Source organism: Panonychus citri, unplaced genomic scaffold (assembly GCF_014898815.1).
Source record: "Panonychus citri isolate SS breed McGregor unplaced genomic scaffold, ASM1489881v1 Contig00134, whole genome shotgun sequence".
Taxonomy (NCBI): Eukaryota; Metazoa; Arthropoda; class Arachnida; order Trombidiformes; family Tetranychidae; genus Panonychus; species Panonychus citri.
This window is the reverse complement of record NW_026515539.1, coordinates 1,409,352-1,432,987: the sequence shown is the minus strand read 5'-3', so window position 1 is coordinate 1,432,987 and position 23,636 is coordinate 1,409,352. Positions and strand designations below refer to the sequence as shown.

The following is a 23,636-nucleotide window of genomic DNA, read 5'->3' as shown; positions in this document are numbered from 1 at the left end:
CAACAACCTCTTTTAAATCAATCAATCAACGCATTTTTTGGCTTCTCATGATTCAAAATACGCTCAAATCAAAAAGAAAAAAGAAAACAATTAAATGCCATTTCGCTCGTTCCTCTATTTCTAATACAAAAATATGAACGATTGAAGATATTAAACTATGTGACAAAAAAGAGTTAAAGAGAGAGAGAGAGAGAGAAAAAAAAACCAAATTAATATAACAAAATCAAAACAATGATTAGTTGATCAAAAAAATTTGTTGCACAATTAAAGTTAAAATAGTTGAAAATTAACTTTGGTTTCGAGTTTTTTTTTCGTTCCAACGGTTAATTCCCGTTAAAAGTTGAATGATTTTCAAATGATTAAAAGAGGAAAATTTAATCAAAAAAATTGGAAAATAAAAAATGCAAGAGTCTTTAATTGAGATAGTAAAATAATGTAGATTTTATAATTAATCTCATCTTATAATTAGATATCACCTTTAGGATATGATTATACAATTGTGAGGGATTTTTAGTCGGGTAGATGTTGATTTAGGTGTTTAGATGAAGTTATTGATTTAGTAAATTCTGTTTCCGTGTTTCTCTTGATCTTAAATTATTCTTGTTCCTTCATCTCTTTGTCCAAATAGTTTAATTAATTTAATCTTTTTTCAAAAGATTTGAAACACTTGGACATTTAGGAATATTTAGAGTTTGATGTATTCGATCGATCATTTTTTCCTTGAACTTTTGTTGAACGACTAGAGAGGTTGTTATTATGTTGCCCAAAAAGATGACAGAGAATATGAAACAGGAAACAGCTACTTGCCATTCGGTGCAAAGTTGATGTTTACTCAGATTGTACAAGGTATAAGCATTGTAGAATTGAAATGCATAACCCAAGTAAAGAAAGGGTATCAGGAAACCTAAACCTCTCCACATCCACGAATGAAACCCTTGGATAGTAATGTCCATCTCGTATCGCTCACCAAGAGCTCTTAAACGATATAAACAATTATGTTGATAATAAAATTGTAGAAATTGAAGGAAACTGGTATAAACAATGTAGTAAAGAAATTGTTTCCGGAAAAGATCGTACATTAATCCGTCCGGCCAGACGATTATGATTCCTGCTTTAATTCCAGTGATGAATTGAAGTGCTCTCCACCAACCCTTGATTCGTGATCCGTTTACAATTAAAATACTTTCTCGAATGGTTAACGTACAATGATACCAGACAAGTAAGAAATGAAGACATGCATCAATTACTCTGGAAATTTAGGTAAACAGAAAATTACATATGACAAATTAGAATAATCATAGAATTTTTTGAGAAAAAAAAGTGCATAAATGAAGAGATTTCAATGATTTTCTCTTTGCTGAACAGAACTTGTGACACACACTCATGAAATATTAATAGATTTTCCATTGAAAGTGAGTGACATGATGAGAAAAGAATGATGAGCTTCTCAAAGAGATAAAATATCGATGACGATTCTCATTACTGAGAGCACAAGTACACTAATTAAAAGTGTAGAAATTGTTGTAATGATTAACATACCTGTAACTGAACAACACATCCAAAAGGGCAACAACAAGAATCAACGCATTGACTACCAGTTTAAACTTTTCATACTGTTCCTTATACTGAAATTTTTCTTCCTTATCTACCAGAGTGGCATTAATTCCACCGAGAATAACTTTTAAATATAAGCTATTATTTGTTGGTAGAAGTTCTTTAGCTTCACTTATACGTTGTCTATTAGTTTTAACTCGCTCTTTGATCTCTGTGGTTAAATTAGAGTCTTCTTCAGTGATTCGTTTGATCCTAAGAGAAACAAAGATAACAAATCATCAATTATAAAGAAAAATTACACACACGAACCATAAGATTAAACTATTAAATTATTACCCTTTCAAAGATTGTTCAATTTGGCTTGTCCGATATTCCTGATGATGAAGCTCCTTAAAACAACGGGCTTCAATTTTCCGACATTCGGAATAAGCATGATGATAATCTTTAACTGTTTGCTATCGTTTAAAACCATCCAAAGCAATGAAAAAAGTATAAGGAGAAGCGAATCCAATTAACATAAGATGAAAATAGAAATGAAAATAATTAATTAACAATAGATGAAGTTGAATAGGTAAAAAAGTGACGATGATCATGAGGAAAAAAAGAAAGATAGAAAAATGTTTTACCTCTAATGATGTCAACTCAGATTCTAAACCATCAAGTTCACCAATTAAAACTTTCAAATTGTCTGAATCCATTGGATGACAATGGTTAATTCGAAGGAAAAAGAGGTTAACGTTTTTAAATCACAATTAAAAGATTAATTACAACATAGAAAAACAAGAGAACAAAATAAAAAATAATTTCTTCTCATTCCTCAGCTGAGAGTTGATCAAATGTCTTTCCATTGGAATCGATGTTAACCATCGATACCCGAAAATGGAGAAAAAAGTTCGCAATTAGAAGACGAACCCTAACCCAGAACAAATTCTTTTCCAACTTTTTCTGTTTCCGTTTCCTAATCATCACTTTGAGTTTTCTTTAAAACCATTTGATTTTTATTGTGGTTACTTAATTGTCTCAGTTATTGGCAGTGTTTAATTTCAAATCTCTTTTTCTTCAAATTAATCATGCGAGCTAAGGTACGTTTTAATTAATCTATTTCGTTTTAGTGTTTTATCAGTTTAATAGTGTTTTTAATCTGATTTTATATTGTGTCTTGGTGATACTAATCTTTTATTTCTTTCTTTTCTCTTCCTTCCTCTTATTTCTTTCTTTTCTTTATGGTCATTGGCTTTTTTTTTGGTGATTCTCCATTTTGTCTACCCTCTGTCTATGTTTAATTGTTTTATCTCCATGCTTTCGATTATCTGGTCTAATCTTACTGTCTGGTTTCGGTTTTGATGTTAATCGTATCTCTTGGGATTCTATTGATCATGGTTCACATGCTTGATGTCTTTGTTCTCCATTTTTCATCTTTGGTTTGTTTTATGTTATTTACTCATTTGCTCGTGAATTTATTTTCTCCTTGATCTTGGTTGGAATCTGCTGTTACCTGTCCCATTGTAGTGGCGTAAAAAACGTATGCGAAGGCTAAAGCGTAAACGAAGGAAGATGCGAGAACGTTCCAAATAAACGGTGGACTTTGGGGGATACAATAATTTCATCTTAGTTAACCAACCAAATTAACTAAAGAAAGCTTGTATTTCCCCAATGTGTCTCTTCTCAGACGCCCTCGTAATTAATATGAAACAAATAAATCACTCTTTTGATCTTTGTTTGAATAAAAAAACTTATTTAAATTTATTTATATGTGTTTGTTACATGATATTCATTTTTCCTCGTGAATATAAACCTATTGAGAAACCTTATTCATGACTGAATGATTTATCTCTTACAATGAAATATGAATTGTAAAGAAAAGCACAACCTCCGATGATTAAGACAATACAATTTGTGTAAAGTGAGTATTGAAGACTAACCACCGATCCTTCAGTTATTGATGCGAAGGTGTTACTTGCTTTAATTGTATCCGAAATCTGAGAAAAGGAAAAGGAAACAAAAGGAAATGAGAACATTGCGTAATTGGAGAGAAAAGGGAAATGAGATTTTCTTACTTTGCCAATAATGAAAGGACTAGTTGCATCTCCAAAAAGGTGAGAGATTAGAATTTGAATTGCCGAAGCAAAAGCCCGACGGTGCGGGACAATAATGTAGAGTAACATGTCGGAAACCAAAGTCCAATTGATGCATAAAAGTGTCACCCCGATAGCGATGCTGAGCCATGAAAGTACAGGAACAACTGTGGCTAATGCGAGAGCAGCAAAGATGAATGGGGTCGAAAGAAAGACACTTATGGAGCAGAGAAGAGGATCCGCCCGAGGGGTTCGTTTACGAAGAAGTCCAGCTCCATAAGTTCCAATCAAGATGCCGAAGATACCAGCGACTGAAGTTATGGCTCCGAAAATAAGAGATATCCTGTGAAAAGGAAACAAGAAATTGGAGAAAAGCATTGAATTAATTAAGCTTTCTAAAAATAGAATAAAAATAATGAAGGAAGGTCAAAGTTTGATTTGTTGTTTGATGAAGGAAATTGAAAGTACCCGTCATGGTCTTTTCCATCGCGAAGTTTGTAAACATTTTCCATGAAATGAGGAGCCCACCATGAGAGTGATCCTGTGGTGAAACAAACGCAAGTAAATCCAATCGTCGACCAAATGTAAGAGGGAACTTTAGTTAAATAAATTAAATCTTCTTTAACATTTGATTTTTCCATCAGCTCAACACCATCAGCCTCGCCTCTTGGCGGTTCTTCAAGGAAAAGCATCAATAAAACAACAGATAAGACACCTAAGAGAGGAGTCAATCGAAGTGCATATTTCCAATCTCCGAATGATCTTGAAAGTAAATCAGCACAAATATAACCAAAACCAGATCCAACGGGAATAGCAAAAAAGAAAGCACCGAGCATCTGAGTTCTCATGGTGCCAATAAAATAATCACCAATTATTGTTGGTGCAATAGTTGAATAAGAAGCCTCTCCAGTTCCAACCATAGCTCTCATGAAAAGGAACCAGCCCCAAGCATTGGCAGGAATAATTGACCCAAGGTAAGTGGTCATGGACCAAAAAAGGATCCCAGCGGCCATTAGATATTTTCTTGAATATCGATCACCCAGATAACCAAAAATTGGAGCCATAATCATATAACTAACAATAAAGACAGTTTGTAATATACCACCTTCGGCATCAGTAAGATGATAATAATCTTCAATATCACTTAAAACACCAGCAACTGTAAATCGATCCATATAGTTGATTAAATTGATGAAACAAAGTATTCCAACAGCGATGAACTTTTTCTTATCTCCCATGATTATTATATGGAACGATGATTATATCAAACAAACAAACAAACAAACGAAAAATAAATAGAAAGTAATAGTGAGAGTAACAGTTATTTATACAGAAAAGGAAAGTGACGAATGTCTAATTGGGATTAATTAGTTAATCAAAACAATTGAAAGAAATGAAGAATAAAAAATTCAATGTTAACAGTAAATACACTAAATTTATACTATCTCTCAAAACTTGAGAGATTAATCAAAAGATGACAACACATCGTAAATCTTAATCAATCTTGGATGATCTACTTTAACCAGTAATCACCGTAGGATAATCAGTTACCCATTAATTTACACCACTAATTGAAACTCAAAGTAATAAAATCATAATTAATCGACAATCAAGAGACAATCAAAACAATTTCATCTGATGTTTTTTTCACCTTATCGACCAATAGATGTCACTCTAAGCGTAGAAGCGGTAAAATTAATTTTCTTTCAAAATCTAAATTGTGACAATTAAAACTGATTGTTGAGATTATTTAGTAAATTTTACTTGATAATAATCTATTTAAATATGCCCAATGGAAATAAAGTTTATCGGTTAAGTGAAAGATGAATTTAGAAATAAAAATGTAATCAAACAACAATTTAGAAATTGTTATTATTTAATGACGTTAATTGTTGTTGTTAATTGAGAACAATAGGTTTAAATGATTTATCAATTATTCTGAAAATATGATTTGATTACTAGGTAAATTGTGACTTTCAACTTGACTTTGTGTTTCAATGTCCAAATCGAAACAATTGTTAAATAATGTTAACAATTTGATTGGTGATTAGTGTTAATCTAATTGGCAATGTTTTAAGATTATCAATGATTGATTGTCGATGGGGTTATGAGACAATTGGTCTCAATCTCAATGGTTGAAAACGAATAACAAAGGAAAACAATTAGTCTTTTGATTTGATTTAATTCATTTTACCAGAACCTTAGCTGGAAATCATCATAGAAGTTTGAAAATATTCAAATTCAATACTGAACAAAATGGTCAAGCTGGACAGTAACTTCCTTCTTGGCGGAATTTTGCTAATTTTTTCAATCTCCATTCAGGTAAATTATGTCCGAATTGATTCTGTTTCATAAGATACTAACTATTGCTATTATTTTGATTAGGTGACGAATGGAACACCAAGTTTTACCATAGATTATGAGAATGACCGATTCCTTATGGATGGATTACCATTCCGATATGTTGGAGGTGAGATTCATTATTTCCGAGTTCCCCATGAATATTGGTTCGATAGATTATATAAAATGAAAGGAGCAGGAATCAATGTCTTACAAACGTAAGTAAATATACAGTTTGCTTCTGATTGCATATTGAAGTTGATTGTTCGATACAATTAATCACAACATTAGATACGTTGAATGGTCAGGACATGAAACTCATGAAGGAAAATACAATTTCGATGGAGATTACAATCTAACCAAATGGCTCGAAGAAGCACAAAATACTGGATTATATGTTCTACTTAGAGTTGGACCTTACATTTGTTCTGAACGAGATATGGTAAGTTTCAATTTCTAATTAAACTAACAAATCTAATTGCTCTGAAGAAGTAAAAAATTGTTATTTCAAACGCGAAACTTATTCAGCTATTTGAATTTGAATAATGTACGATAAAAATTTTATTCTCATCTGAATCGTTAAAAGGGCGGATTACCATGGTGGTTAATGAAATACGATCTACAATTACGTCGGAATAACGATATCTACATGAAATATGTGAATCAATGGTTTTCCGTTTTACTCCCAATGATTAAGCCTTTTCTTTATCAAAACGGTGGACCAGTGATCATGATTCAGATTGAAAATGAGTACGGTTATTATAGTGCTTGCGATCACAATTATATGGCCGCTCTTAGGGACATTGTCAAGTCTCATTTGGGAGATGAAATTGTTTTATACACAACCGATAATCCTGGTCTATTATCTTGTGGTTTGGTTGACGATGTTTTCGGTACAATCGATTTTGGTACTAATACCAAACCCGAAGATCAGTTTGCAGTCCTTCGTTCTCATCGTGCTAATGGTCCTTTGGTTAACTCGGAATTTTGGATCGGTAACATTGATACTTGGGGAACTCAACACTTAACTAAACCATCGCAAGAAGTTGCAACTTGGTTGGAAGCACAATTGTCTTATGAGAAGAACATGTCTCTTAGTATGTGAGTAATTAACCATTGATAGCTGGTAAATTAACTTTACGAGATGAAAATAGAAATAAAAAGCTCAAAGATTACGATCAAGGGTTAATTGTTGCTATTATCTTACAGCAATTAATTTCTATCCGATTTTATCTTCAAATTGATTAGCCTTATGATTGTTTAACCAACCCTCAAGTATGAAACTTTAGATCCATTAGCAAAGTAAATACACATTGATAAGTTGAGCAATAATGATAATTGAATTAAATTTAATTGTTCAGGTACATGTTCCATGGAGGTACATCTTTCGGCTTCCAAAGTGGTGCTAATAACGGAGGCTACTTGCCCAGGCCAACAACTTACGATGTTGATGCTTTACTCGACGAGGCCGGTGATCCAAATGAAAAATATTTCGTCGTTAAAGATATTATATCAAAGGTAAAGAAAGAAATTAATTGTTGTTTATGGTTGGTTGTCAATTTTCAATTGTTTCTTTTTTTCTCAGTATTTCCCAGTGGCAAGTTTCAGCCCTAAACCAAGTCCAAAAATGGCCATCGGCCCGATCGATGCTAAATTAGAGTTTGATTTTACTTCACTTTACCAACAATCATTTTGGAAACAATCAAAATCAGATTCACCTCAACCCTTTGAGTATCTTGACTCGAGAAATGGTTTAATACTTTATTCAACAACAATTAACTTTAAACCAACTTCACCATCAATGTTAGTGATTAAAGAACTGCGAGATCGAGCTTATGTTTACGTTGATAAAGTAAGTTGACATTTTGATTTAATTTTGGAAATAATTTAATTGATATTCTATCAGAAATATCAAGGTACCATTAGCAGGCAAGAAAAAGCTCTGACGATTCCAATTAGAGCTTCGAAAGGAAGTCAATTAGATTTGATTGTTGAAAATCAAGGGAGAATCTATTTTGGAGATGAGATAAGTCAACATAAGGTAAATCTAAATTGTTTAAATTTATTCGATTGGTTAAATTGTTAGTAATTAGAACAATTGAATTTGTTTTATTTATAAGGGGATTTTCGGAAGTGTTTCTCTTGGTTCGAAAACTCTTACAGGTTGGACGCATTATTATATCGACGATTGGGAAGATTTCACTTCATTATTGACTTTTAACTCTAGTGACAAGGCTACAGTCTCGACGAAAATAGTTTACATCCAGCGGTGTTAAAGGCCGAGTTTACATTATCTCAGAACAGTATAATTTACGATACGTATTTTAATCCAACGGGATTGTCCAAAGGTTTCGCTTATCTTAATGGTAGAGGACTTGGACGATATTGGCCAACAAACGGACCACAGGTCACTCTTTTTACACCAGGAGTTTGGATGAAACCTTATCCTCTAGTTAATCAATTGATTATCGTTGAATTGGAAGATCCTAAGTGTTTAACTGTTGATAAAATTTGTTCGATACAATTTGATGATCATCCTACATTAGATGAAGAAACACCAACAAATTGGTAATAAATCGATCATTACAATTTTCTGATTGTTATGGACATTGAAGGATACGATAGTAATTTGAAGGCCTTTTTAATAGATAAAATATCTTAATAATAAAAATAATTATTCATGTTTGAGGCCTAAATGGTAAACTAATCAACACTGTTGATTGGAACGGAAGCAGAAATTGTAACGATTGAATCTTTTGAACTTTTTTGATTTTCGATTCTGATTAAAATTCTTGCCCAATTTAACCAAATACGACCAACTCTTTTATTCCATAGGAAAGCAAAGAATAACAATAATCCTTGATTAGTATTGATAAAGACGAACAAGTATTTGGCCAATTGATGGACAGTCGATTTTGGCGGAGTCATTGGAATGAGAAGAATAGTTAGCCAAGAGATACTAAGAGCAGTTGCTATTCGACTAAATACCGATAATTGTGTGGGTATTGATCTAATTGATAATCGATTGATACTTTGGACTGAAACTGCAACACTCGCATTCAATGTTCTTTTTATCCTCATGTAACTTGCCAAATAGAAAATAGAATTCAATGAGTTACTGAGAGAAATTGGAACAGCAAAATAAATCAATATTCCAATCGAACTACGAATCCAACAAACACCTTGGAATGGACCAAAATGAGGAGCGAAATCATTTGAGATAAATTCATTAATCAACGAAACAGCAACAACAATCAAGACCATCAAATGAGCCATGATGAAAGAAGTGAATCTGCTTCCGTATTTTGAATTATCCTCACAATGAATTGAATCACATGTAACAAATGTACGAAATATGTGAAAACCAATGATACTATAATTAAGCGAGAGAAAGAGATCAATCAGCCAAATAATCAAACTATCAAAGAGACATCTCAACATTTACCTTGACCAACTAAAATTGAGTAATATAAAGTAATGCATGACAATTGCCGCTAACCAACAATTAGTCCAATAAGCTCCCGTTAGAAAATGTAATTGTAATATCAGAATAGTCAGAACCAAATTTATTGTATTGAAACCTGGAAGAGTCGATGATATATCAGGAACCATACTAAATGTGACCAGAATCAGCACTAAAAATACACAAGAGACAATTAGACAAACACCTACAATCTTGTTTTCCGTTTGATTGCCGACGCAGAAAAAGTGTGAAGGCTCACAAATCTTCACTGACGAATTAAAGTCAACTTCGAACTTATCAGTTACTCCATAAAGTGATTTTATGTATGCACCATTATCGATAAACTCGTAAGAACCAGCGGGTAACTTGAAAGTCTCACAGAAAAGTCCAGTTACTTTCTCACAGAGAATCGCAAATGTGACTACTTTAAGAAGATCATTGTGTACTAGAACACTCGCTATGTAAGAACCTTTTGGATAAATTCGGCCATTCTCATTGTTTAACAATTTATTAGAATTTATAAACGAAAAATTTAATCCCCAATGAGGTATTTTTCGCACCGATGAGCCTTCACAAAATGTTGAAACATAACTAGTTAGATAACTAGCAGCAAAGTCCGGTTGGAAAACACATCCATCAATTTGAAATGTTTGACGTTCCGTTAGGCAAATTCGCATCTTTTCTGCTAACTGCTCAGCAGAAATGTCCATTTCAATGTCTTCGAATAGTTCAACGTCAAATTTAGCGTGAAAATTATCCAAAAGAGTCATATCTTCAACACCTATACGCTCAATGGAAATGTTTAAAACTGAAGCTAATTGCATTTCAAATTCTTTACGTGTATTCTTGTTTCGAGTAAGCTTTAGTCCATTAATTATGTTAACGAATATTTTGATCGACCATTTTTCGGCTTGGATATCAATAAACTCTTTGCGAGCATAGAAACTTTCAAATGCTTCACTTACTTTACATTTTCGATAAGGCATATCACCGATTGTAGATCGACAATAAATACGACGACATTTACCTGCCACTTTATCGTACACATGAAATTCACCACACTTTTTTGGCTCAAAGTACCAGGTTTTTTCAGGGCGATCATTGAATGCGTAATTTATTAGTGTTGCTTTCGAAGGAATCAAAAGTGAACTTTCAGTCGGATTCGAAGAGGAGTTAATTCCAAAAATTGTTGCTATAATCAAGAAAATATTAACAAAACAATAAATGAGAAACATAACTGAGAACAATATAAATCCCAACTCGTTCTAGTTATTTGAACCGTCAATTTCTATGTGATGTAAAAATCACACTATTTTATTCAAACGAAAAACATACGTCCTTGAAGTCGAAAAATCATCAAGGAAATCTGAACTCAATTATGCAAAGTAAACACAATTCTAATTGTATTTATCAATAATTGATCCATCATTTTAGTTGATAAAATGTTCCGAAACCAAGAGGCGAAAGATTGAGTCCAAATTTCACAGTGTGAACATACAGCTTTTAAGAGGAGAAAGTGAATCCACCAATTACCACTTCTATCACCAAGAAGCGTTCATTAATCTGATTGGAACGAGGGCCTGAGATTGCTTGGGGACAACTCGATTGGGACAGTAAGGTTAGCTGATCATTGTAAAACTGTATATTCAATTAGCGTTTATCTTTAGTTCATTAGTTGCTCAAATTTGCATAATTACGTCAGTGATGTGGGTCATAGCCCCATGGTGATTTGATTGGGCAATATAGCGAAGAGTGATGATTTACGATTTATGATTTGACTGATAACCCTTTCGTAGTTTTATTCCTGCTTAGTTAACGACCACACTCACCCAGATAGTATGACAACGGTTAAAGTCTCAATTGTCGATGAATTTGTTTGATGTTTTTCATTCCCCTTTGAAGTAAGCCATAAACAGTATCACAATCTATATCTCCCACCGTGTGACTTTTGGGTATGTCACTTGTTGAGCATTCAACACACTCATTGGCTCATATTAGTTTAATTTGCTCTTATTTAAGCTTAATTATTAACAATTTAATGGACCGTGGTAAAAGACAAAAAGACGAAAAGAGGCAAAAAAGAGCAAAAAAGGTCCAAAACTCTCCACCGTCAGTGGAATTGATGTGAAAGAGTCTCAGAACATTTTATTCTGAATTTTTGACGAAATATTGACAATCATAACACTCAAACAAAACAATAATCACCAAAATTCCAAAATAATTCAATTTTTCTGATTTTTGATGCGCGAAGTTTGAAAGTCAATTTATGAATACTTTTTTTTATTAATTTTTAACTAAAAATCTAATTTTGCATCGACAATTTGACCACATATACTGACCTGAGTTCATCTGCAAATCGTAAAAATTAAATGTAAGTAAAAAGAATTGAATTAAAAAAGTGTTTTTGTCTTTAAGCTCTTTTTTGCTTCTTTTTGCCTTTTACTACGGTCCCAATTTAATCGTTGGTCCGTAGAATGACCAATATACTAATCATTAATTTAAGTTGATTAGTCTCTGAGATATGACCCTTAATATTTGGTCGATTCCCAACAATTAAGTTAATCATTTTTTCTTAATTACTTTCATCTCTTTCTTCCTATGTAAACCATTATTATTATTATTATTATTACCATTATTACCTATAATTATTAAGATGATAAACCAACTAATGTGCATTACTGTCCTTTAGTTGACCGACAAAGGGTAAACCAAGTTTTACTATTCTCTTTAATGTTTTCTTTCGTTCCCAAACTGTCACTCATGTTATTCTCTTTCCTCTTATCTTCTTTCTCTTCATCTTCTCTCATCTCTCTCACGTACATACAACAACAGTATTTAAACCAAACTCAAATGATTGATTTGATTTAATTAAATTTTCTTTGTGTCTTTTTCTCTCTTTCTTTCAAATAAAAATTATCAACAATTTGTTGTGTTTGTGGGGATTTTTCGTGTCTCTCTCAATCAACGAACAACTGAATCAGCATATTTATACTATTAAAAATAATAATTTTCATTTTCCTTGATCAACAAGTTTTAACAATTAAAAAGCACAAACTCAATTTTCACGTCTGTATAAGCCGTCCTTCAGGCTAAAAATGTTAAAAATTGATCAGTTCATCGTTCATTGAAACAAGAAGGAAAGATAAAGTATCCTGAATATGGTCGTGATCATTTTCCTGGAACAAATTATTATCCTGGAGTATATTCAACAAATTGTCACTAGTATCCAGAGGTGGTGTATCCTGAGCACAATCAATAACATGATCACATAGGTGAGAAAGAGGAGATGGACTTGGAGTCGGTTAAGAGTGTTATTTTGAGGTACAATAGAGGCAGGTGCTTGAGAGAGAACAAAATTATTGACCCCAGATCATTATTGATCCGATTAGTCCAAAATTGAAGTTTCTCTGGGTCATGTGAAAACTCAAAACGTAGACCAATTTGAAGAAAAAATTGAAGTTTGAGTTGATCTAAAAGTAACTTATTCATTTTAGAGAAGAAAGGGTAAAAGATAGAGACGAAAGTATAAAGGTAAATGTAAAAAGAAAACAAAAAGTAAACTGTAGACAAAAAGAGCAGAAAGTGAACTGACAGCAGAGTGAAGAATAAACAGGTTAACCGAGAACAAAGTCAACGTTATCATTAGAGGTGGTACGTTGAAACTAAAGTATACGAGAGAACAAATATCAAGTTTACATCCTTATCACGCATGCTCTTTAGGGTTATAATCTATTACAGTGTGAAGGCCTAGTTACCTTCATTTAACCTTTAGGTTTCACTTTTAAAAATTTTTTTTCATGTTGTTGTTGTTGGGATGATATCCCCTTAACTAACTGTTTTAAAAATACATTTTCCTTTTTGTAACAGGTTCGATTTCGAAAGATGAACAATTCGATGAACAATTTAACTTTTATTAGAGTTTAAGAACAAAACTTTATAACTATTTAAGTAACTGAATAACTTTTAATGTTTTACTTGGTTTGTTGATTACAATTTGTTAATTATGAAAGAATAGGGAAAGAAAGAAAGAGAGAGAGAGAAAGAGAGAGAGAAAGAGAAAGAGAAAGAGAAAAGTAAACTTCTTCACTGAAGTTATCCTTTTCTATTCAAGATGAAAAAACTTAATGAATATTTTTCATTTTAGTCAATTTCTTTTATATTAAATGGAGAAAGAGGAGAAAGAGATAGAAAAGAAAGAGAAGGAGAAAGAGAGATGATGAGATTATCTCATCATCATCAATTTAAAATTAATTGTTTCCTCAAAAAAACCTTAAAGTTGGAAAAACAACTAATTATTACCTTTTTCTGGTAATAAACGATAAATTTTATTACACTTTTCATCATCATCATCATTATCTTCATCTTCATCTTCATCTTCATCTTCATCCTCATCCTCATCTTTATTTAGCATGTTGGGTTGCATCCATTTGGTTGCCAACATTTCCCCGGTGTTATGGTGACCAGTCCATTGGTCAAAGCCAATTTGTTCGATGTTTTCTGTGGACGTGGACCTTGTACCGTCTTACCGTCATAATTTCATTGCATTCCTTATCTGGGCATTGAACTAGTAACTTGCGAAATTTATTCATTGAAACGGGACCGGTATGTCTTAGATGGCTGCGATTGAAGGGTAACCCACATCTTGCGGGACACTCTAAGTTATTTCGACTCTGGTAATCTAAAAGGCAAGAGCTACAAAACATAACTTTACAACTAGTGTTTTCCTTATGTACACATGGGTTTTCAGCTAAATTTTGACAAATGATGCACTCGTAATCTCTGATTACATTGGTGTCAAAAAATAGGTAAGAGGTTAACTTAGAAGGGTTTACAGGGCGTTGATAACGAGACCAGTAGATATCAGATGTACTTTTACACTTATTAGATCAAACTTAATTTCACAATTCGTCATAGGTAAACACAAGATTTCAGATCACAATACTTGAAGTCAACTTACTAATTAGATTAAAGTTTCCCATTAGCAGTCGGGCCGAGTTGTTAACTGATTGTATTTGGTTGAGTATAATTTATATTTATACCTTCAAAGGATCATCAACTCAAACTAACATTTGATTAGAGTAAAATTTCCCATCAAAGTCAGTGAGAGTGATTCACTTTTAAGTGTGTTTGATACCAAATAAGGATTTCAAATTATAACTCGTGATTAGAATAAACCCTTCCCATCACAGAGTTAAGTTAAAGTTATAGACTTGGAGTATGAGTATTAACACGTTACCAAATATGCTTGTGACTAGAGTTAAGTTTCCCGTCACAAGGTTATTCAAAAGTCAAGAGGTTTAAAGAGGAGGTGCAAATTGAGTGGTTGAATTGGCTTGCGATTAGAGTCAAACTTCCCATCACCAAGTCATTTAAGGTATTCAGTTATACCGAGTTAAAATTAAGAATTGAGATCAAAGTATTTCAAAATTCGTGAATTTAACGATTTCCAAATGGCGTTGATGTGATTTTGGCACAGTCGTAATTGTTTTTAACTTCTCTTTCTAAAGGTTATAATTAGAATAATAACGCAACAATTAAAGATATACTTATCTGGATATGGTGATGTTGAATAGGAGAGTATTTAGAGTCTTTTTTTAAACTTCTGTTGAAGGTTAAAGTGTCGATGATGAATTCGTCAATTTTCCACTTTTTTATAATCGGAATTGCAAAATTATAGTTATACATACAAAAGATAAAACCTCGTACGGATACATATCGGGACTGAAGGACTTCGTATAAAAAGTTTCAAGGTCATTGAGGTCATTTCACGATAAACCTATCTAGAGGTCATTTGAAGGTTTTTTTGAAAAGAAGAACAGAAAGTTATCCCATCACTGAAGTTTTGGTGTCAATATCAGTTCAAATAACGGAGAGCCATTAATTTGGATGAAATAAGCAGTGGTTTTGCAAATTGACATAAATCGTGGTACACCGCCAATGATTTTGAATTATTAATTGAAACTTGGACCATGGCTCAATTTTTTGCTCTTCTTTTCAAAAAAACCTTCAAATGACATCTAGATAGGTTTATCGTGAAATGACCTTAATGACCTTGAAACTTTTTATACGAAGTCCTTCAGTCCCGATATGTATCCGTACGAGGTTTGTTCTTTTTAAACTCATTGGTTCTTGACTTATGACTAAAAATATGAGTAAAATGAAGTTGAATAGCCCTGTATACATTTTTTCCATTCGAGTTTAATATGTACAATTTTTTAAATGAATATTAATTTGAATCTTTGAATTCTTAATAACCCGAATAGTCAAATTGATTGGATTGTGAATGTTTTTTTCAATTAAAAACGATTCATTTCCAACTGAGCTTTCCAGAATCTTATGGTCTGAACCATTAGTTTGATTTGACTAACTGGATCAACCACCATATTTCGTTCAATATTATCAAAATAACTTAATAACATATTGTTATCATCGACTGGAGCTTGATTACTGGACTACTTGAGTAGCATATTTTCATACGCTTGGCGCTCAATTTTCTCAATATTGTGAGGAGATAAATTTGATTAAGATGATTTCCTTTGCTCTTCGTTCGGTGTAGAAAGATTTAAAACAATATCTCGGCTGGTGGAAGGTGTATCGTCATGTAGAATAGGGTTCTCTCCTGTATCTGAACGCTCATGGGTGATGATGTATAAATTTATCAATTCGTTGAAAGTCAAACCTGAAAATATAAGTTGTTGCATAAACTCTATTTGTTGATTACTAAACCTCATCACTAAGTTCCAGATCAGCTAATTCGTCGTCCAGTATTAGTTCCAGAAACCAGTCTTCTGGTCCAGTTATTGATAAGTGGTGCAAAATCAGTAGATCAATTATTTCCTGTATGGCTCCTTGAATCTGGACTACTACCGCTGTTAACTCTCTTAGGTGTTTGCCTATGGACATTCGAGTTTTGAAACTTAGATCAAATTCAATACAGTTTATTTCGCCTTGAACCTAAAGCTGTCTATAGTCGTGATGGTACTTATGTTGACCTTAGCAAAAGATTTCGATAATTCTAGTAGCGATAATGATTCGTGAAACTCTTGACCTTCGATGAAAAGCTTTATTATGTCTAGTATAGTGATTGGTCAATACAGGGTTATAATCGGTGCAATAAATTGGCGAGTAATAATAGTTAAAAGGATGGTAAAGTACCGTGAAAAGAAAATACTCTCAAGATAAATGTTGTCTCAATGAAACTGTTATCTTTGAGGCGGAGGTTTTGCGTAATAGACGTTACGACTGGCGATGAGGAGTACAATATTTAAGTTCAAAAGCGATTCTTATGGCGAAGGATCGTAGGTTAAGGTTATTGGTTATGCTGAGATATGATTATGAATAAAAAGGTAAAAGGTATGCTAATATGGTTAAGGTTATTGGTTATGCTGAGATATGATTATGAATAAAAAGGTAAAAGGTATGCTAATATGGTTAAGGTTATTGGTTAAGATAAAGGATAAAGGTGAAAGTCTGAATCTAAGTCGACCAGGTTGACTTAGGGTAATGGATCAATGGTACAAGTACATAGCATGCAAAGGTTATGGATAAGGTGAAGGATCATAGCATGCAAAAGGTTATGGATAAGGTGATGGATCAATTGGTACAGAAAGAAATAACGAAAACACTCAAAAGCCTAAGGCTTACCTTGATTATGTTTCCCGCTGCGGGTCAGTCTGAGAGGGAGTCGAGAGGGCTCAAACGGCGATGGAGGTTCTGGTGAACGCAGTGATGGTGGTAACGGCGAAACGAAACTGGGGAAACAGGGGAAACACAAGGATGGCGGAACTGGGGAAACAGTGTTTGGGGTAGCGGCGAAACTGGGGAAACAGGGGAAACACAAGGATGGCGATGATGGCGAAACTGGGGACACAAAATTGGAGGTGGTGGCGAACACTATTTATTTAAAATATTTAAATAAAACTTCTTAAAATAAACTTCTTAATAGAAGAGTAGCACTGAGAGAGAGAGAAAGAAAAACAACAAAGTGTTGATGTTGCTGATGCAAATGTTGGACTGTAAATGACTTCGCAACCCTCTGTCTTTCTCTCTTTCTCTTTTATAGCCAATTCGGCCCATTGCGAAAGAGAAAAGACAGAGCAAAAGAAAGAGGTTTGACCCCCAAACAAAGAGAAAGAAAGAGTCTCTTTCTTATGGCCCCAAAGTTAATTGGATGCGATCTTAAACTTTTCCTGCTTTTCCCTAGAGAGATGGTCATTTATAATGTCCACCTTTTCTAATGCTTTCTCTCCCTCCTAAAAGTAATTTAGTTTTCCTGCTTAATGTAAAAATGGTAAAGTCATAAAGAAGTTAATTTCCCTGGAGAGAGGAGGAGTAAAGCTACATACATTTACTTCTCCTCTCTTGTCAATGATAATCAAAATTAATAGGTTTTTGGGAGGAAAAACTCCCAAATAAAAATAATAACATTGGGGTGAGAAGGGAGGTTATGATACCTTTGTGTGCGCTAATATCTTGACTTTTATCTCCTCACAATATGCTCATTTTAAGTCATCTCCACGTCGTCTTGAACTTTTAGGGAGCACTAATGGTGTTTTAATGAGGGAACTACCAGGGGAATTAATTGTTAATTTTTTCCATTCAAAGGTTTCGTTGATTGCACCATCATTTGTTGCATAGTAGCATCGTCAAAAACTAATGTTGATTTTGACGATTGCGAACCAAGAATATCAACAAAATGAACACTTAATGGTTTACAACCAAACTTTTCAGCAAGTTCTTCATCGGTTAATGAACATTTTGTTTTATTTTTTGATGAAACTTTTTTACTTTTCAAAGAAATTTTCTCTTTTTTGTTTTATTTATATTTAAATAAATATTTGTGTAAACCTTTGCCATTGTTTGTTCCTAAAAGTTCGAATTCTTTTTCAACTTGTAACAATATTCTTGCCGAATATGGTATGGAGCAAATACCGACACTTTGTCATCGTTGTTACAAGACACGGTTGAATCCGAGTTCAATCCAGATTGAGTTCAGATTTTGAGCCTTTCGTTATTCGCATTCGTCGAATTGTCAAAGAAATTGAAGAAATTATAAATTCATCTTGCATTCAAATGGCTAAATTCACCAATATCGTAGAGCAGTTAAATTCTGTATAAAATGCAATCATATTCTTTCGGATACCAAAAATTTTGAATCATCATTGGAAGACGCAAAAATTCAACAATCGATCAACAATGAAAAATTTATTTCTCTTCTAAAATTGGTTAAATTTTTCAATTCAAGTTCTTTGCTGATTCGTTTTTTGGAAAATGGTTACATTGATCTCGAGGGTTTATCACTCCTGTTAGATGTCATTACATTTTATTTATCCATTTACAAAATCAAATTTTTGACATTCGAATTTAAAATTCAAGCAATTGAATCGAAAGAATTAGTTTGTTCACAACCAATTCATGCATACACAAGTGAAATGCAATCGGTAAGTTCTCATTCGATTATGAAATTGAAAATTTATAAATAAATTTACTATTGTATTTTTTTGCAGGTTGATTTTGATCAATATGAATTACAAGAAACGCAACCATTCAAAAGATTGAAACAGTCGGTAAGTAAAGTTAGAATTGTAATTGGTAATTCAATTGAATTAACAAAGTTTAATTTAGAATTCATAGTAAATAATTAATTTATCGATTTTCATTCTAGTTTTGGCCTCCAGGAAACATTAAAGCTTTTCATAGCCAATCTCCTGTTCAAGCTACGTCAGTGCGGTTTCATGGTCTATTTTTGATGTTTTTCGCTATTCCTGGATTGGAAGAAAATCGCAATAAAATATTGGATAAGATTAAAGATCTTAGGACATTCAACTCTATCAATCCTAATCGTTTAAAATTTGGAATTAATATTTTATTCAAGCACCAAAAATTTCATCAGGATGGACATCGAATTAGGAGGTCGAATTGTTCGACTACCTTCATCTAATAATGGAACTTATTGTGTATGGGCACTAGACTTCGGACTCAGAATCAAGGTGACAATTAACGATATTTTCTCGATTCCTGAAGAATTAAATTATACTCCGTCGACAGTCTTTAATGCAAGACTAAATGGAATCAAACCAATTTCGAATTTTACATTTCTGCAAAATTCATTAATTCCGAATTCATATAATATAATGAAAGTATTGGCAAATAAATGCAGAAATCTGATAACAATCAAAAGGATGTATGTGATTTCTGATATATATTATATACTTGCCAGTTCAATCAATAATGGTATCGAAGTCGACTGGACAAAGCATTTGATTCAATCAAGAATCGGAATTCCATACAATAGTTACGGTTGTTTTAGAGCGGATCAAAATTATTGTTATATTTACCATGTTTTAAATGAGTGTAGAAGCTCAAGAGAACCCTTTGATTGACTATTTACAAAGCAGAAATCGTATGCTAGAGACCGTGAGATTCTGTTATGCACAAGGATATCAATCGAACGTGAAGAGAAACTTTTTGCAGAATTTTTTGGTTTAAACACCCCAAACCACGTGAAGGTAAATTCAATATTGGAGCATATGGTTATATACAATGAGGATGCTTCAATTTTTTTGTATTTTTCAAAATTTTGTTATTGATTTGAGTTTTAGTGATAATGAAAATGATATTTACAATGAGAATAATTTACATTATATAGGATTATATACATATATATTATATATGATTATATGAGGGTGATTAGTGTATATGAATCTATAAAAAATTTACAATTTACTCTTCTAACCAGAAAGCAAGCTCTCTTCTGCCTTCTTAAGTTCGATCGGCTTGAATAGCCGTCAACCGCTCATTTATTATTTTCTTATTTGTTTTTACAAATCTTAAGCTACAAGTTGATCGTATGATACGTGCATAGCTGCAATACAAGTTGTATAGGTCCCATGAGGAAATTAGCATGAGTTAGCGCTTTAGCCCATGATTTCCAAGAGATTTCAGCATATCATCGACATTGGCAGATAGATTCTTCATCTGCGTTAAGTTTTTCCTATACATATATATAATATTTTAACATATTGCGCCAACACTGTTTTATTTTTACTTCGAGAGCCTCTATCGTAGCGATTCCCTTTCTACATCAGAGATTGAAATAGACGATATTTCAATCAACATCAAATCCAACCAACAATCAATCAGATTTGTCAGATTTGATCAGATTTGTATCTGTAAGTCCAAGAGCACCTCAAACCAGTCAACCGCACTTCATAGAATCAGCATCAACCTACAATCCAACCAACAATCAATCAGAACAATTTGTATCTGTTAATCCAACGGCACCTCAAACCAGTCAACCAAACTCCATGGAATCAGCAGCAACATCGCATCCAGGCAATAATCGATCTAGGAGATCTCATTTGTTGGCTCCAGAGGAAGATTTAGAGGTTGATTCAAATGATGATACAGGGGTTGATGCAGATGGCGATACAGAAGAAGAACCCTCCACACCTTTTCAAGCTTCTGCAATATGTCCGGTTGGCGAATTCAACGTTCTGAAAGTTATTGGGCAAGACTGGGTCAAAATCGAATAAAGGGAACTTTAGGCGTTAGAAGCGTGGTCATATGGGAACCTAGTAAAATAGAGACCTGTGATGTAGGAACGAATAAACCAATTAAATGGGGGCTGCCGGAAATATACAAAAAATTCCAATCAGGAGCGGTTGACGTTTCTGATCCGAAAATGTGCTTCCACAACCGATATGTTTCAGATGTCATTTGTGTGGTTCACCTTCAAATACAAGGAGTTCGTATACAAGGCATTTAAGATCTTGTTTGGTTCCAGGTGGACCAAAACATAAATGTGTCTCTGCTGACGGCAGAAAGTTATGTCCCAACAAATGTAAGGGACCTTCTCCTTACGTTGCTCCACCCGATACTAGGTATGGAAACAAGAAAGGGAAAACAGGAAGACCAAGAAAACAAGTTAAAATATAATTGCCTTAATTTGAATTAAGCTTTTTTACGAACAAAAATATAAATATAGTATTGTATAAGCCTTTATAATATTGAATGAATTTAAATTTATATGAGCTGCAATTCAAACGACATGTTTCCTTGCCTCAGATTTTATCTCACAAGTCAGATTTAAAACGATATATCTTAATTGATTATATGGCTGTTTCTAATAGTTAAAGAGTTGACAAGCTCTGCCTTTTTTATAAGCTTTCTTAACTTCTTTTTCCTCTGCCAATTGTTCGCTTATCTATCATTTATCTCATCAAAATATCCACACCTCCCATTGTTCTCATCCTCACGGTCTTAAGCTTACAATTACATCGATTTTAGTAGTCATAACAATTAATTTCACGTTTTTCGTACCTACCCATGTTTTTCAACTACACGGTCTAGAGCTGACACAATCTGATGATAGATGTGTCGAAAATCATTGCCTCTTTAAAACAAACATTACTATTTGTTCGTTTATCCATGATCTTTCACCATTGGTCGCTATTTCTATCTCTTGTTCTAGCCATTGGTGTCTCTTACAATCTTTTCCTCTTGCTATTTGTTCGTTTATCTATCTCCTCTCTTTGCATAGGTTTCACTTTCTATCTCGCTCTCTTGCTATTGGATGGTCCAATGCAATCGCTTCTTCTTGCTATTTGTTCGTTCATCCATCTCTTCTCTTTCCGTTGGCTTTACTTTCTATCTCTTCCTCTTTCTTTTTGTTCGTTTATCTATCAGCTCTTTTTTCGTAGGTTTCACTTTCTATCGTTCATCAATCATCTTTTCTATTTTGTATCACAGGTTAGATACATTCAATTTTTTTCTATTTTGTATTGCTTCTCTTTCGATTCATCTTTGCGAACACCCAACACCTACTTTGCAATCAACCTCACGGTCTCTAACTGACAATTTACTATATGGTAGTAGTCATACTATTTCAATTTCTCCGTATCCATCCATGGTTCTTATCCTCACGGTCTTTAGCACACACGAACTAATAACAGATAGGTCGATAGTTTTTGCATATTTCAATCAAACATTGCCATTCCACACAATTAATGTCCACGGCTTCCGATCTTTCAGGCCAGTTTTCTCGGCAACTATCGGGTTGTGGCAGGCCAGAACAAAAATGGCCCGCATAATTTCTCACGGCGTTTCCAAAAAACTGGTATCATTATCGATTTGACACTTCATGAAGTTCCCTTATCAGTTAATAATCGATGTATGATAGAAACAATTATCTAATTGTCATTTTTCAATTACAGGAATGGTGGAAACACATAAATCTAACCAAAGGTTTTCTTCCGCATCTTCGTAAATACATCAAAGAAGGCGGATACGGAAACGCTTCCTCGATATTCCCCAATCTCTTACCAATGCTGAGTAAATTTCCATTCGATCATTTCGATAATACGGCCAAATTTTGCGACGATTTCGTCGAATCTTTTGAACTCTGGTTAGTAATCGACTACTAGAAAAATGCAATCATTCAAAGTTCTAATTGTGATTCTCTCATATTCTTTACAATTAATTCTTTATAATTTAGCATTAACAATCCTAATCATTCAACTAAAGAATTAGTATAGAAATAGTATATTTAATCGATTTAATTCTGTTTAGTCCTCGCGTCAAGTCTGACATTCATATGACTTTTAGTCCTGGAGATATTCAGTGTAATAGCCGTAGTGAATAAAAAAACTCCATGTATTTAATCCAGTTGATGTCGATGCTATCATCAACCTTTATTTTTGTTGATCACAATTAACTAACTATAAGTGTTAAATTTATGGTTGACCAGAATTGAATACCAATCAATTGTGAACCATCAATAACTATTCAACAAGTTAATTGTTACTGGCAAAATTATTAATTTACCCACTGCTTTAAACAATTTAATTCTGATCAGCTTTAATAATGATTAACCAGCAAGTAGATTACAGTTAACTTGATTATGGTGATTATCTAGTAATACATTTAGATGAGCAACAAATAACAAACAATTATAAAATTGAGCTTAAATTTATATTTACAAGTTAAATATTTCACTCATTACATTGAGTTCAGTTAATCGTTTGGGTTCTTTCACCTTAAAACAATGAGGACGCAAACGACATGTCAAATGAACCTGAGCGGTTTAAACCCCGACCTAGAATCCATAGTGGGGAGTGTTAATCAACTCTGGTAAAACCGATTAACGAAAGGATGAGGACTACTAGTTAGTCGTTTTTTATATGGACTAACGCTGGAAATTTGAG

The 23,636-nt window shown here is 33.2% G+C and overlaps 4 protein-coding genes and 1 long non-coding RNA gene across 5 annotated transcripts; 2 read left to right on the top strand and 3 right to left on the bottom strand.

The window, feature by feature from the left end:
• Positions 1-387: 387 nt before the first annotated feature.
• LOC128391438 (transmembrane protein 120B-A-like) lies at positions 388-2,380 on the bottom strand. Its single transcript, XM_053351331.1, has 4 exons — positions 2,181-2,380; positions 1,891-2,009; positions 1,540-1,806; positions 388-1,248 (listed from the first exon to the last, which is right to left on the bottom strand). Exons 1-4 carry the CDS (start codon positions 2,250-2,252, stop codon positions 639-641), a joined length of 1,068 nt encoding a protein of 355 aa, XP_053207306.1. The 5' UTR covers positions 2,253-2,380; the 3' UTR covers positions 388-638.
• Positions 2,381-2,480: 100 nt separating this feature from the next.
• Positions 2,481-3,300, top strand: LOC128391439 (uncharacterized). The gene is made up of 2 exons (XR_008325790.1): positions 2,481-2,636; positions 3,064-3,300. It is a non-coding gene; the product is annotated as an uncharacterized LOC128391439 (long non-coding RNA).
• On the bottom strand, positions 3,269-5,240 carry LOC128391437 (protein spinster homolog 1-like). The gene is made up of 3 exons (XM_053351330.1): positions 4,098-5,240; positions 3,612-3,972; positions 3,269-3,533 (listed from the first exon to the last, which is right to left on the bottom strand). Exons 1-3 carry the CDS (start codon positions 4,865-4,867, stop codon positions 3,363-3,365), a joined length of 1,302 nt encoding a protein of 433 aa, XP_053207305.1. The 5' UTR covers positions 4,868-5,240; the 3' UTR covers positions 3,269-3,362.
• Positions 5,241-5,727: 487 nt separating this feature from the next.
• Positions 5,728-8,779, top strand: LOC128391436 (beta-galactosidase-like). Its single transcript, XM_053351329.1, is given in 9 exon segments — positions 5,728-5,951; positions 6,015-6,187; positions 6,261-6,411; positions 6,556-7,070; positions 7,331-7,487; positions 7,555-7,821; positions 7,876-8,010; positions 8,090-8,195; positions 8,198-8,779. Coding segments are annotated over 9 exon segments (1,914 nt in total). The 5' UTR covers positions 5,728-5,885; the 3' UTR covers positions 8,542-8,779.
• On the bottom strand, positions 8,673-11,612 carry LOC128391435 (uncharacterized). The gene is made up of 2 exons (XM_053351327.1): positions 9,415-11,612; positions 8,673-9,342 (listed from the first exon to the last, which is right to left on the bottom strand). Exons 1-2 carry the CDS (start codon positions 10,665-10,667, stop codon positions 8,673-8,675), a joined length of 1,923 nt encoding a protein of 640 aa, XP_053207302.1. The 5' UTR covers positions 10,668-11,612.
• Between the last annotated feature and the right edge of the window lie 12,024 nt (positions 11,613-23,636).